Source organism: Rattus rattus, chromosome X (assembly GCF_011064425.1).
Source record: "Rattus rattus isolate New Zealand chromosome X, Rrattus_CSIRO_v1, whole genome shotgun sequence".
In the NCBI taxonomy this organism is placed as follows: Eukaryota; Metazoa; Chordata; class Mammalia; order Rodentia; family Muridae; genus Rattus; species Rattus rattus.
The window spans coordinates 115793952-115809324 of record NC_046172.1 but is presented as its reverse complement, the minus strand read 5'-3'; the positions used below and the strand labels follow the sequence as shown (position 1 = coordinate 115809324).

At 42.2% G+C, this 15373-nt stretch overlaps 1 protein-coding gene across 1 annotated transcript in view; it reads right to left on the bottom strand.

The window, feature by feature from the left end:
* Window positions 1-6222: 6222 nt before the first annotated feature.
* Gpc3 (glypican 3) overlaps window positions 6223-15373 on the bottom strand; it is a 352864-nt gene continuing 343713 nt past the window's right edge. The window contains 2 exon segments of the mRNA XM_032890339.1: window positions 6223-6603; window positions 6605-6753. Coding sequence (XP_032746230.1) covers window positions 6526-6603; window positions 6605-6753 — 227 coding nt within the window. The 3' untranslated portion in view covers window positions 6223-6525.

The window sequence follows — 15373 nt, the reverse complement described above, 5'->3', positions numbered from 1 at the left end:
CAGTCCAGTTCGGGTGTTGTTCTTTTATCTCGTCAAAATGGTCCTGGGAGAAGAGCAGGAACGAGGATGGGGGCTTCCGCGGTGCATTCACATCCCTCCTTCTTCTCTCCCTTCTCGGGCCGGTGTAGTTTCTCATTCCATTGGTACCGGTACTTACATCCCGCATGCTTGAACTTCATACTATTTTTCCTTCTGCTGAGGATGATCTGTTTTCGAATTGCTGTCTAGAAATTGATGAAAGTCCTTTTCGGTGTTTGGCTGTTGTCCCTCATTTCCTGAAGTCCATCATAAAATGGACATATGGAGAGGCAATTCACTTCGGTCTTACTGTGCTGTCTTTCCCCATGTTTATGAAACACGAACTCCAGTCTGCGATTTGGAGGCGCTGTGATTAATTCTTCACTACAGGAGCAATCTGATTAATTGTCTCAGCGGGGTGATCTTCCCTCTTTGTGCCTCAGCCCAAAGGCAGCCTTTCCAGTGCTGAGTGAGCATTATTAAATCAAGAAGGAAATGTAGCGTCATCCTAGGCTGACCAATACTTAGTAAGCTGGTCATTTGATTTAGGACCTGTCTTCAGACACCAAGGGCTTCAGCTCTCATTACCTCATTACAGATGGTTGTGAGCACCACATGGTGGCTGGGATTTGAACTCAGGACCTCCGAAGAGCGGTCTTAACTACTGAGCCAACTCCAGCCCCAGGTAGGCCCTCTTAGTTGTTGGTTTCTCCAGGGACTTTCTCTTTGCCTCTAAGGAATGTTAAAAGGCATTTATCTGAACCTTTTATTAGAGTTGCTACTGGCCTGGGAATCTGACCCTGTCTGGTCTCAATGGGAGAGGATGTGCAAATCCTGGAGACTTGACCAGGGAAGGGGGATGCCTGGGGGTATAGATGCCTTTTCAAGTGAAGGGAGGGGAGGAAGAACTCAGGAGCAGGACTGGGGACAAAAAAAGAAGCATGTAATGATCAAAAATCATGACCCTGTGCTGGCTCAGTAATGCATTGTAATAAGCTAGGCTGAATTGTATATATTTCATGTGTGTTTTCCTGTATGATCTCCTTTCCTGTGTGGTTTTATAAGAAAAGATTTGTGTTTTGTTGTGTGTAGTTTGAAGTACTGAGGAAGGAACTCCAGGCCCTACACATGCTAGGCAGGGACCCTACCACTGAGCTCTATCTCTAACCCCATTAAAGTGGTCCATAAACAAATGCACTGAGGTGGAGATTTGGCAGAAGGAACGCTATGGGCAGTTTTCTTACACACACACACACACACACACACACACACACACACACACACACACACACACACACACACACACACCACAGCCGAGATTAGAGGACACCCTGTTTTCTCTTTCCACCATGTGCATCCTATGGATTAAAGTCAGAGTCTTAGGCGTGGGAATGAGCACTTTTCAGCATCCCATATTGTTTTTAGCATCTCTTTATGCTTTGGGGTCTACACAATGTTCATCGTTTCTAATTGATGCGTAATACTTCATGTGTGTTTCACTGCACATTGCAACTCTGCCTTATCCTAGGAAGACACCTGGGACTTGCTTTGCCTCATCATAACAAGGAGTGCAGCCATGAGCTACTTTTGTATAGTTCTCAAAAACTTGTGATAGGCTGTTTTGTCACCCCCCAGGACATTTCTCCACTTTCCTCCGTTCCTTTACTTTTACAAACTGTAGAAGCTTCTGTGCTTTCTTCTATCGTCTTTTTGGGGATTGCACATTGCATTACTGCATTCCGTTCTTCTTTGCATATCACAGTGCTACGACATAGGGTGTTTAGATTTTGTTGCAATTCCCTGTTTGAGTCAGACAGTAGATGTGAAGTCTGAAGAAGGCCTGGATTAAATCTGTCATATACTGTTTTTAATATGTGATGTGGCATATGCACAAAGCATTACTCTAAGTACTTGTTACTCAAAGTAACGTGGATACTGGATCCATCAGACACTTATTTCATAGCAACTTCATGCCAATCCTTTGCTCTATTAAAAAATAAATAACATTTATTTCTTTATTGGATAAAGGGCATGCATGTCACAGTGTACAAATAGAGAGAGCAGATGGTGACTGTCAGGAGTGGGTCCTTGGGCTGGAATTCACTGTCGGGCTTGGTGGCAGAGCCCTTTACCCACTAAGTCACCTGGCTGACCTCTGCTCTATTTTCAAAGATTCCATATACATGTGAATAAAAAGCAGTAAGACTATCATATTGGCCCTTTGGCAAACCAAGCAGATTAGCTACAATCTAATTAGCACCATTGCTTTTTGAGCAGCCCCCTTGGAAGGGAATATTTATGCCAGGGAAAGTATCCTCACATTTTTTTTTTTTTGGAACTTTTCTTTGAGAAGAAAAAAAAAACTTTTCCTAATCCACAGAACATTCTTTGAATCTTCTGGGCGGGGGAAGGGGTTGTTTCTTGAAGGCAATTTGATTTTTGGAAACAGCTAAAAGCCACTTGGCAGCAGAGCTAGTGAATGAGGTGTGTGATGAAGCTGAAGAATATGACTATTGGCTCCAAGCAAGGTGTGAGCTTCAAGAAACAAGAGTGATTTGCTTGGATGGCACATAAAGCAGTTCAGCAGGGCTTCCAAGGGAAGACTTCCAAACATGCTGAAGCCTTGGAAAGAAAAGAATTTCTCTACTACTACTAATCACCACCACTATTAGCTCCACCCCGCCCCCCCACACACACACACACACACACACACACACACACACACACACACACGCACACACGGTGGAGGCGGGGGCAGGGATACTGTCTGATATATCATGCAGAGAAAATAAAATATTTAGACGTTTGTTTTTGAAAACTAATGGTGGTTCTGGAACAGTGGTGCCCATCTCCTCTCAGCACTGGGGAGGCAGAAGCAGGTGGATCTCTGTGAGTTCACGTCTAGACTTGTCCACACAGGGAGACACGTTCTCTCTCAAAAATAAGCAAGCAAGGAAACAAACAACAAAAAGATACAAGTATGAGATAGAAAGATTTAGTTGTTCACTCTTTCTCAAAGCTATCGTGGTCATCCGGTTGGTCACAAAGTAATTTGTCCAGCATAGTATGAGGGACTAGGGATATAGCTCAGTTGCTACAATGCCTGCCTAGTATATATGAGGTCCAGCATCACACAAAGTAGGTTTGCACATGCCTGTAACTTCCAGAACTCTGGGAGGTGGGGGTGACAGGAGAATTAGCAGTTTAAGATCATCCTCTATTAAACACAATGAGTTCTAGTCTAAAGTCATCTTCTATTACATAGTGAGTTTTAGGCTAGTCTAAAAGAGATCCTGTTTTAAAATCAAAGTTCATGGTTGCAAAGGAAGTCTCTTCATTCTTCGGTCCAGGGCCTCTGTGGAAGCATAATGTCATCTCTTCTACTCTTCTAGTCTGTACCTATGCCACCGGTACAGCAATGGGCCTATTAGTCCAACAGAACTACTGATCCATTTCAGCATGGAAAAGGAAAAATGTGCTTATGGGTTTTATAAGGCATGTATAGAAAAGCAAAGAAGGGAAAAGAGATATTGTTGAAGGACAACTGTGAAAAGCCATTATATTATCTTTAATTTCGTTGGTTTTTTATTTTTTTTCAGAGCTGGGGACCGAACCCAGGGCCTTGCGTTTGCTAGGCAAGCGCTCTACCACTGAGCTAAATCCCCAACCCCTCATGTTGTTCTTTATGGAAGAGCCAGATCAATGGGCTGCCATAATAGGAAGGGAGATTTAGACTCTACCAATGAGGACTGGGTCACATTCTGAGTTGTATGTTTATATAATCGCAAGTGTTTGAAGATACATCTATAGGAGGGGAGAGAAAGTGACCGAACAATCAAATGTTTAACAGTAGGGGCTGAGGGTGGTGCTCAGTGGCAGAACTCTTACCATGAACGCGCAAGGTGCTGGGTTCATCTCCAGACCACACCTCCCTAACTAACAGTGGACACCAATGGCTGTGTCACTCAGCTTTCCATTATTATAGCAAAATATCTGAGGTAATTAATGTTCATAGTGCTTTGTTACTGAATTGGAAATTTTCATATGCCTGACTCTCAGAATGAAGAGATTAAAGCCACCTTCCTGTGCTTGTAGAAACAAAACGTGGTTTCACAGCTACCAACTTACTACTACTGCTGCTGCTTTTGCCAGAATAAGTAAAGCTTTTTTTTTTTTTTTTTTTTTTTTACAATGACAGGGACAGTTTTTAGATGATAACTGGACTTGAACCCTTCTTGTCTGTTGGTGCTAGTGAATCAGGCTGCAAATCTAAGGAACGAACATTCTCAATGTTCAGTTTTCATAAATCCGGGATCAAAGGTTCTCACAAACCTCATTCCAATTTAGAAGCAAGAACAGCTTCATCTTCAAACCATCTTCAAAACAAAGATAGTTTCTTGTTTTTTTTTTTTTTGCATCTCACCAACCATTGTGAATCATGCAAGTTATGTCAGAAAATAAAACTAGAAACAACAAGACAAAAACAGAACTTGTTTAGAAAAAGGCAAAGCTCCACATTTCCAACTTGCATTTGGAGGCATTTCTGCAAGGGACAAAGACAAGTGGATATTGGAAAGTTATGCTCTGCGGGAGGCCAACGGAAGAGTGTTGGGGACAGCAGGAGTGAGGACTTAGATGGGATGCTAAGCTGTGGTAAATTGTACCTTCTGCCTCCCTTGATGACCTTCTACTATGGGACTGAAGCTGGAGCTCCTGCAGGGAACTATTTTTCAGAATCAAAGAGAACTGTCCATCCTCTTCCTGGACCTCGCCTTGGCTCTCTGTATTGACATTACCTGGTAGGAAAGCCACGCACAGAGCATTACATACATGATAAAAAAAAATGGCAAATTGGTTATTCCCAGAGGTCTTTGGCAGCAGGAAGGCAATCAAAGTAAACTAGTAAGTGCCCTGAGTGCTTGAGATGTTGTCTGTGAAGAAAAATGGAGTGAAGTCAGAGTGCTGGGTCTACAGTTCATGGAAAGACACTGTTTGAGCAAGTACTAGTGCTGGTTCCCTCGGCTCCATGAGGGTAGTGATCAAGGGCCCTTGCCACGCTCTCTAATATCTGGTGCCTTTTGAGTTACTCAGTAGATTCACAAAACCGAGTTTTATGTAAGTGCCTGTTGAACAAGCTAACTGAGGCTGAAGCTTAGAAATGTTTCTGGCAAATCATAAGCTTACTGATGGCACCTTTACAAGCCGATGCAGGGCATCTGTTGGCCCCGTTGTGCTTCGGTCTTCGAAGAGAGACATGACAGAGAATAAGCCTAAGATAGCAGGAGAGAGCTGAGAGAGTTCTTTGTTCTGCTTCAGCCCACCTCTTTAGCTTATAAAAAAAAAAAGGAGAATATTGGGGTTGGAGAGATGGCTCAGTGGTTAAGAGCACTGACTGCTCTTCCAGAGGTCCTGAGTTCAAATCCCAGCAACCACATGGTGGCTCACAGCCATCTGTAATGGAATCTGATGCCCTCTTCCGGTGTGTCTGAAGACAGATACGGTGTATTTATATTCAATAAATAAATAAAATCTTTAAAAATAAAAGGAGAATATTGATTTTAGGACTTGTAAATAACCTGTACAGAAGCTTTTCTGTTTGACATTTGTAAGTATATACATGTCTATATGTATGCTGATGTACATATGTGTGCTGTGCATGTGAAGGCCAGAGATAAACTTTAGTCTCCTCAGATGGTTTCAGTATCTCTCACTGGCCTGGAGCTCATTAGACCGGTTCGACTATCTGACTAGCAAACTCACTGGGAGTTTCTGTTATATAAACTGAATTAGAAGATATCCACCAGTCTTTGCTCTTCGTGTGGGTTTGGTTTTGAACCGATTATATTTAGTAATGTTAAAAAAGGGAAATTGGTAAAGAGGGTCATGGTGGGACTCTTTTTTGGCCTTACACCTTTTGGTCCTCCTTTTTGCAGACAATCCAACCTAAGGATTCTCAATGGAAGACACACTGGGCATGTAATATACCTTGAGAATGGGAAGCTTAATCAGGATGTGAAGCCAGCATCGGTACTCATTCAGACGGTATAGGTAAAGAAGTGGTCATGCAATCTTTTTGGGTCATAATGGGATTATACTGAATAGAAAGCCAGAAGAGAGGGGCAAAATTTGGATGAAGGGAGAAGTATATGACTATATATATATCACACATACACACATACTTACTTAAAAAAAGGACAAACACCATTTATTTGAATGTTTATTTATTTTTTTTTGTCAAAGAAATCCATGCAGAGAAAGAGAAAAGAGGGAAACATGACAACCATGTTCCAGCAGTCAAATGTAAGAAAATAATTTGGCACAACTTGAATTTTTTTTGTTTTTTTTTTTTTGCAAAAAAGACAATCTATCCTACCACTAAAATTTACCTTCCTCATAAAGATACCATTTGATTTTCGAAAACATAACACGTGGTTAGTCTCCTACTTAATGGCGGTGAGAGGAGGCATACAAGATAAAAAGAAAAAAGAAAAAAGAAGGTGGCTCCCTTTATGTAGGAGGGCCACAAGGTGCTGCAGGGCAGCACAGGCACTGGGACACTGGCAAGTCAGTGCACCAGGAAAAAAAAGCACGCCACGTAGATGGCCACACTGATGAGGATTTTCAGTGGGGACGGCATATTCCCCACGCTGTGAGAGGTGGTGATCTCGTTGTCCTTCTGATTTCCATGTTGCTTGTTCCCTGGAGCATCGTCCACATCCAGATCATATGCCAGTTCTGTCAAAAGAGCAAAAGGATTTGAGTTGCAGGCTTTATCTACCCCATCAGGTCTATACCATTCACAGCTTCTGACCTGTCTAGACTCATGGTGAGGAGCTTCCATTTTGATTTTTCTTTTGTTTGTGAAGCCCAGGTGCCCAGAGGTGGGAAGGAGAGCACGTGTTTGGAGGATGTGAACTGGAAGGAGATGACTAGAAGCGCTCTTTTGTGGAGCACAGCAACCAGGGTGAGTCAGTCATCACTTCCCTCTGTGCTCTGCTAACACAACAGGATGTTTGTTGGCCCCTTACAACATCTCCCAGGCAGATATGTACCCTTGAATTGAAGGTCAGTTTCATCAGAACTTACATCAAAATGTGCTATTTGGTATTAATCTGTCCTTGTGTGTTGGGAAAGGGAAGGAGGGACAGTGGTGAGTATGAACTGTACTTTTCCTTAACCCCTTAGAGTAGACTGTATATTCTTTTCCTGGGGACTTTGTTCAATTAAGTGTTGAAGGACAGGGTAATTTGCTGTAGAAAGCTGTTTTATTTTTCCCCAAGTACTCCAAGTACTTCCTCTTTTATACAGTTTCCTCTCTCACAAAAATCAATAAAAGCACACCAAAAGGTCTCATCTATCAAAGAAAGTGTGTCTAACCTTTTGACCCTGTGATACAGCACTGTCACATACAATGTTCACATTTGAGAATTACTGAATCAAGTTATTCTTCTCCAGGAAATGTCACCCCAAACTCTCCTAATGTTTTAAGTAAGCTTGTGAATTTGTTTTGGGGCATATGCCTAGTTATCTTTGGTTGTATGAGGTTGGACATGCTTGAAAACATAGGATAGGATCTGTTGCCAAGTGAATTAAGGCTAAGGAGAGGCTAATGGGTAAAAGGTTTGTGTTCTTTACTTGTTATATATGAGATGTGTACATGATTCTGAAACAAAACAAAAAACCCCACAAAAACAAAAAAAAAATAAAAACAAAATGTCCTTGATTTGGTCTGAAACAAAAGTCCCTTAGAAAGCAAATCTAAGCAGATTGAAGTTTCTATGTAAAATTCAAGATCACCAGTCCAGGGGTCAGTTTCTTGCAATTTTTCATCTCCAGATCCAATCCACCACCACCCCCACCTTTTTTCACGATTCCATGGCTACTGTTGCTATTTCAGTATCTTGTGAAGGTGATGTGAGCCACTCACCAACCAATTGTCCCATTGCCAGGAGGCTAAGAGGAAATGGCTGGGATTCTACCCAATGAAGGCAAGGAGAGGAAGGAAGAGCTCCTATTACAGGTCACGAAAATACTTAGTAAGTCCCAGGAAGCAAGTGTGGGACTCAACTGGTCCGGAATACACGCAGAGCAGGGTCCAAGACCAGGCAGCTCTGAGGCTGGCATGGGTTGGTACAGGAAGCAAAATCAAGGAGATCAAAGTCTGGGGGTCTGATTTCATTGGCTGTGACTCCACCTTCCCAAAAGGATGTTACATCCTATAATGCTACCAGGGATGATGAGAGAACCAATTTTAATGCACCTCACCTGAAGAAACAAGATTCACCACAAGGTTTCCTTAATTTGCATACATTTGGTCACCAATGTAGATCAAGATTTTTCTGTGCTAAGGCTTGCTAATTATATTCCTCCATGGCAACAGCTCCATATTATCTGCCTCTTAGTGTGATGGGTATTGATATTTTTCCTATTAATTTGAATAATCTATATTATATTGGATCTAACCAAAACCAAGTATTTTTTTCATCTTGCAATTTATTATAATTCCCTATCATTGTGTCCCAAAGAGAGAATGATGGAGCTTTTAATATGTATAAATCTGATTCTATTTCACTGGTCTAAAAGGGAAGCACATTTCTTTTGCCCGAGTGCTGATAGTAATTCAAATCTTGTTTTGCAGGGAACTCTGTTACTTAGGAAAAGTAATTTAGCAGGCTGTAATCCAGATCCCCCTCAGTACATACAGACAGACAAAATAAAAGGGGAAAAGAACAAAGAGCAACACTCTACTTGGAGATCAGACCTCTTTCTCTGAAAGGTGAACTATGTGCGGCGCACAAGAAGGCCGGGGTCAGCTGTCAGTCGGCAAGGATAGCACAGGCTTAGGTCGTGATCAGATTTCACTGAAGCAGAGAGCGCATATGGCTGATCTGTTGTTGAAAGCCAAGCCTTGGGTCCCACGGCAGCTTCTCCACTTAAGCAAAGAGCGGGTATTTTTAGGGTTGACCCGAATGAGAAGGCTCTCTGCACTGCTTTCACATTCCTTTTCTGGAGGATACTCTTGCCCAACGTCAAGATGAAACAATATCTATTAATGTTCCCGCTTTGCTCCTGCTCTATTAGCTCTGCTCTTCAAATAATCCGCTCACACTAAACAATCTTGATGACTGTAGCAGCGACAGCAGGTGTGACACTTCTGCTTAGCCCAGGAGCTTCTAGTCCTTTAATACAAGCTGTTCTTTACATTTGTTTGTTTGTTTGTTTGTTTATGTATTTATAGTGTGTGTGTGTGTGTGTGCGTGTGCGCACGCACGCGTACACACGCATACCCTGTGAGGGTAGATGTATGGAAGGAAGTCAGAAAGCACAGTAGCTTCTTTTCTTCCACATGGATTCTAGGGGACTGAACTCAGGCTTGTGTAGCAAATGTGTCCTCAGCCTCTACGTAAACTATTGAATGCCCGTGTATAGCAGGCACTGTGCTATTTATTCATTTATTTAACCTTTTCCACTATCTTATGATGTAGGTATTATGATTCTTATTTTAGGAATGAGGAAGCTCCAATTTGGGGTAATGATTTTGGTTTATATTTCTACAGCTGGTAACCAATAGCTGAACTATCTGAATCCAGCATCTGACTAACACCTCTTAGGAAGCCATGGTAGTTCTTTTCTATTTTAAAATGTTTTGATTAGATGTATTCCCTTTGTATTTATTTTAGGTATTAATGTTTTGTCTGTGTGTATCCATGTGCACCACACAAATGCTTGGCGCCTATGGAGGTTAGGAAAGGCGATTGGATCCCTAAGCTGGAGTTATGGATGGTTGTGAACTGCTATGGGGTGCTGGAATAGAATGCAACTCTTCTGCAAGAACAAAATCTTCATTGCTGAGCTATCTCTTAGACCCACCACAGTGCTTCTTGATAAATTCTGTATACCAAATATGTTGCAGGACTAAGGGTAATATTCTCATTAAAAAAAAAAAAAAACAAAAAACAAAAAAACAAAAAACAAAAAAAAAAAAAAAAAACAAACCAAAAAACCTCAATGGTTGACTATATATCACCAAAGGGAACTTCCAAAGCATAACAAAAAGACATTGTTTCCACATCAAGTCCACCATGTGTTCGATTAGGAAACCTTGTTAAACTTTATAGAATAGTGCAGGGAATTCTTGATTTGGGGAGCTGATGTGGAAATTCTCAGTTGTTTCCCAAGAAATGAGTAATGATGACTAAGGCCATTAGCTCCCAGGCACACAATTAGGCCACCAAATGGCCTCTAGGAACATCCTTATCTAAATTATGACTAGAGATTGTGTGAAGGTCTCCATTCGTCAGGAAGAGAAGTCTATCACTCAATCCCTCGGTGCCCTGCCTGAGGTGTAAACTGACAGTTAGCTCAGCAAAGGTACGCTCTGTGCTAGGGCCACCACCACAAGGATTAGAGCCGAAAGAGGGATCTGAGAACAATACGAAAGTATTATGAGAGACAGAAAGTAGGGTCTTGGTCAATGATAAATAGGGACATTCCTGATGTGGGAAACAGAATCCCATTTCATCTAACAAACAAGGCTATCTTATGTAGGGTGTCCCAGGGAGTAAACAGAAGACCGAGGGAAGATTTAGCTACTCCTTCAAGGAATCCCATACTGTGGCAAGGCACCACACCCATAGATAAACCAGATATACGTCCCTCAGGTCACAGAGAGGGTTCGTAGGAAGACAGAAGCAAATTACCAAAGGGAGCAAGAAAACCCTAAAAGGAAGTATCTAGGATGTTTTTTAAAGCCAACTTGACTCTCTCCGTAAGGAGATGTGTGATGACCACAACAGGGCTCAAGAACTGAGATGGAAGGCAGTGGATTTTCAGTAAGAGCAAGGACCCTTTAGAGTGGGATAACGTGCACACTCTCCAGATGTGTGTTTGGGTATTTGTGTGCGAGCACATGTGTGTGTCTTTGCGTCGTGTATCTGATGGGAGGTGGTAGGTGAAAGGTAAGGCAAGAAGGACAAATGCAGCCAAACCTTGTGGCTTAGGAATTCTACAACTCTTGTGAAGACAGCGGGAAGGGCCATCCCACAGTTTCTAAGGCGGAACCTGTACAATCTGATCTCTGTGCTTAGAAAGATCCCTGTTATCAGTGTGAAGCACAGCCCTAAGCCAGAATGACTCAGATATCTTGTCCTGAAGAAACAAGAAGCCCGTGGGAACAGGAGCTGGGGATCAGTGAGTAGCACATTAAAAAAAAAAAAAAAAAAAAAGCCTACAAAAAGCTAAACCTATACCAACTGAAAACTCGATTTTACTATAAACCAGATCTATTATAAGAAATACCACAAACTGTTTTATTTGAAATCACTCATATTTTTCAGTGATATTTTCAGTCTATATTTTCATCACATTAGGAGTATGTTTTAAAAGGGTGATAAATTGTTTTCATCTTGGAGTGGTTCTTTTGTGAGAACCTTTTGGGCCAGCAAGGAGATATTTTTCCCTCTGCTTCATCTAAAAATCTGTTTCTATCTTTAATCAGTTTAAATATGCCCAGGGGGTAGACCCAACTATCTGTACTAATTACACACTCAGCCCTGACTCTCAGTTTGCCTCTGTGGCCTGTGTGTTGTAGATTAGATGATCCATTGAAAATAGCAGTCAGTCAGTGGGGGTTGCCTGTTGTTTGTGTTGGAAAGCTTCTCTACACTGGGCAAAGCTCTGAGAATCCCCCATTCCTGGTTATTGAAAATCTCTTGGAATCCCCAAGGAGTCTTTACTATACCCCTGGGGTCTGGAACTCTAGATTTGAGGCCTTTCTACTTCACCTCTGACAAGCCATTTCCTACTTGAAGCTTCAGTTGCCCTAAGGTGTCAAATCACAGAGCTGAACTGATGACCCGTACACTTCCTTCCAGTTTTATTTTTTCTGGTTTCAAGGATCTTGAGACCTGGAAAAGGAGTAGTGTCTGCTGCAAGCTGGAATCATTTCTTTGCTCGAAAGAGCCAAGGCAACCTCTCCAACAGAGCCTCCCTAGAGCAGCAGGGTCAATCAGTTGTTTCACTGTGGATGTTTCTCTAGCAATCATCAGCCATGGAAGCTCTTGCCTTTTGAGCATCCTAGTCTTGGATGAGAGACTCTGACAATTAACAAATCCATGATTCACTGTTCTAGTTCTGTTTTTAACTCATAGTATAACAACCCCTACTAATGTCACTGTCCACAAAGCTTTTGGAGGTAAAAGTTGCTGGATCTGAGGGAGGGTCCCTCAAGCAGACCTGCACAGGCAGAGAAGGATTTGGTGGCCAAGGCGATCAGTCTTGAGGAAATGGGCATCAGGAAATTGCTACAGGAACGTCACTTACATGGACAGTGCAGGGCAGTTCTAGTTGCCCTCAAAATGGCAGGGAGAGAATGGGGCTGGAAAGATGTATCTATGGTTAAACCAAAAAAAAAAAAAAAAAAAAAAAACTAAAAACCACTAGTTCTAAGTCCAAAGAACTGGGGTTCAATTCCCAGCACCCACATGACAGCTCACAACTGCCTGTAACTCCAGTTCCAGAGGATCTGACAGCCCCACACCAATGCACATAAAATAAAATAAAATAAAATAAAATATTTTTAGAAGTGGAAAGGGAGGAGGCTAGTGGGGATGCTCAGTTGTTAAAATGCTGGTCTCAAACCTACGAGGCCTTGGGTTCAATCTCTAGCCCTGTGTAAACTGGGTGTGGTGGCCAATGCCTGGAATCTTAGCACTTAGGAGGTGGAAGCAGGAAGATCAGAAGTTCAAGGTCATCCTTGGCTGAAGACCCCGTCTTAAAGATAAAAATGGCAGGGAAGAGGATGCTACTGCTAAGCCAAGCATGGGGGTTTCTTCCTTGCCAAGCCTGTTCTAGCAGATGGCTTCAATCTGGCCCTAATATAGCAACAGAACAACACTGCCATCCATCCCTGTGTTTTCCATTTGCTGTGTACAGTTAAGACACGAGTATGTGAAACCTCAGGACATTGCCTGGCATACCCCAGAGGATAAAACTGGGGGCAATCTCCAAGGAAACGGCACTCATTGCAACACTGCTCACTTTGCCGCCCATTCACATGGGCATCCTGGGGCTCTGCCATTGGTTTCTGATTCCCAAACAGATCTTGGTTTCCTTGTCTTCTGAACCACAACAAAAGCCCCATTCCTGCCACAGTAACTCCACCTCCTTTATGAACTTTCAGGAGTGAAATGAGTGCTTGGGACTTGAAAGCAGAAGAAAGTGCCCCTGCAAATGAAGCCAGGCTCTCTGGAGGTCTGCATTTTCTTCTTTAGATGTGGGTAAACAGGCATCCTGAAGGCCTTTGCTTTTTAATTCTTCTAATGGGACTTCGCTGAGAACAGGCACATTTCATAGTGTATCTTATTGACTGACTATGAGCGGTCTGTAATAAGTGAGCTGTCTATTTTGCCTACTTGATAACTAATTAGAAAATCTGGCAGTGATCTCACGGCCTCTCCTGGAATAGGGTTAGGCAGTTAAGTCTAACTTCACATTCTATTGCTAATTCCAGCCTGCAAACATCCTCAGCTACAACAGTGGGGTGTTGAGAGAATACAGTAGATTGTCCCCATTCAAGGAGGGGACAATCTACTCTCCATGATAGGCTTGGTTTTCAAGATGGGGTGTGATATGTTCAGGTCACACTGCACTGGGCTATGGGTATAAAAGCCATGGCATACATCCCAGGCATGCAGTCCAGTAAAAGTCCTTTGCTTTAAAGTAAAGCATTTAAGGCTGGGGCTGGAGAGATGGCTCAGACATCGAGAACATTTGTCCTCTTGCAGAGGACTTGGATTTGGTACCCAGGATTTAAATGGCTGCTAACAACATACTCCAATTCTAGATCCAGGGTGACGCTGATACCCTCTTGAGGCTTCTTTGGACTTTTGTATGTACACTGTATACCTATATATACTGAGGCGAGAATGCGCACACACACACACACACACACACACACACACACATGAATGAACCTAAAAGGTTTTTTTTTTAAAGAACATGTAAGTTTGTATGATGGAGTAAGAGTGCCCTGAAATCTTCACTGAACATTGCTGATTGAGCTAGCCCTTCAAATTAGGTTCCATATCGTCACAGGCAGAGATTTGATGGTGCACTTTGATGTGCATAGGGTGGAAAGGTCTTAAAGGCACTCAGGTCACCTGCTACCATGCGACATTCTGACTCTCGAGTTCCAAAGATGACTCAATACATTCTCTTCTCTATGGTGACTTCCGTGTCAGGAGGGAACACCATTGGCTTTCAACTAGGGCTCAGGCTCTTTAGGTTTCTAATATAAAATTGTTGCCGGGAATTCGAAATGCCAACTGTGTTTTATTATTGTTTGGCAATTAAGAAATCACTTAATCTTTTAGAAAACAGCAAATGGTTTTGTTATATAATCTATTCTAGCATGGGGCCATTATTGTACTTAATTGCATGTGTCATGAATCAAGTCATATTCCCAAAAGGAGAATAGCTTGATCCTGGATACCTGGAGAGTAAGAGCAAGGGCTGGTGATCTATCCCCTAGCAGTCTCAGAAGCACTGTACCCACCTTCCTTCCTCAGGGATGGCATCACTACACTCTTGTCAGTGGGTGTTCCATCCCCAAGACTACATAAAGCCCCAGAAGAATTAATTCATTAAAGTCTTTACTTCGACGGGACAACTTACTTTATTCTCAAGGAAGTGATGGGACCAAGAGACAGGGGAAGAAGAGAGGCCTTTTACAGTTATTGTTCCTATTACTGTCATCACCATTTATTATTATCACTATCTCAGAAGAAAATTTTTGCAACGATTCCTTTAGTTCTTTTTAGTGTGTGCATGCCTACTTGTCTCTCTGTGCACATGCGCAACAAAATAAAGCCAGAGGGATGACTCAGTGGGTGAGAGCACACGCGTCTCTTCCAGAGGACTGCTGTTCAATTGCTAGTATTGGTATCAAGTGTCTCACAACCGCTAGTAACAGAAGCTCCATGGGGATTTGACCCCTATGACCTCCACAGTCAAGTGCACAGCTCCCAATAGTTAAACATAAAAAATGATAACGGTTATGTGTATGAGAACATAACTATTTTTTATGGGATGTCTAGTACAGATAGCTGTATGGAGACAGAAAATAAATGAATGACGGCTGAAGGCTGGGGATTCAGAGTAGTATTTGTTTAATAACTATTGTTTGCTTCTAGGAAAAGAGGTTATGTGTGGAAATGATTCTGAGAACTGTGCAACAATGTGAATCTAGTCGATGCCCTTTTCATTGTACCTTTAAATGGTTAAAATGGCAAGTCTGACTTGCCCATATTTATTACAATTTTGAAAAACATATATTAGTGAGGAGAGCATGACTCAG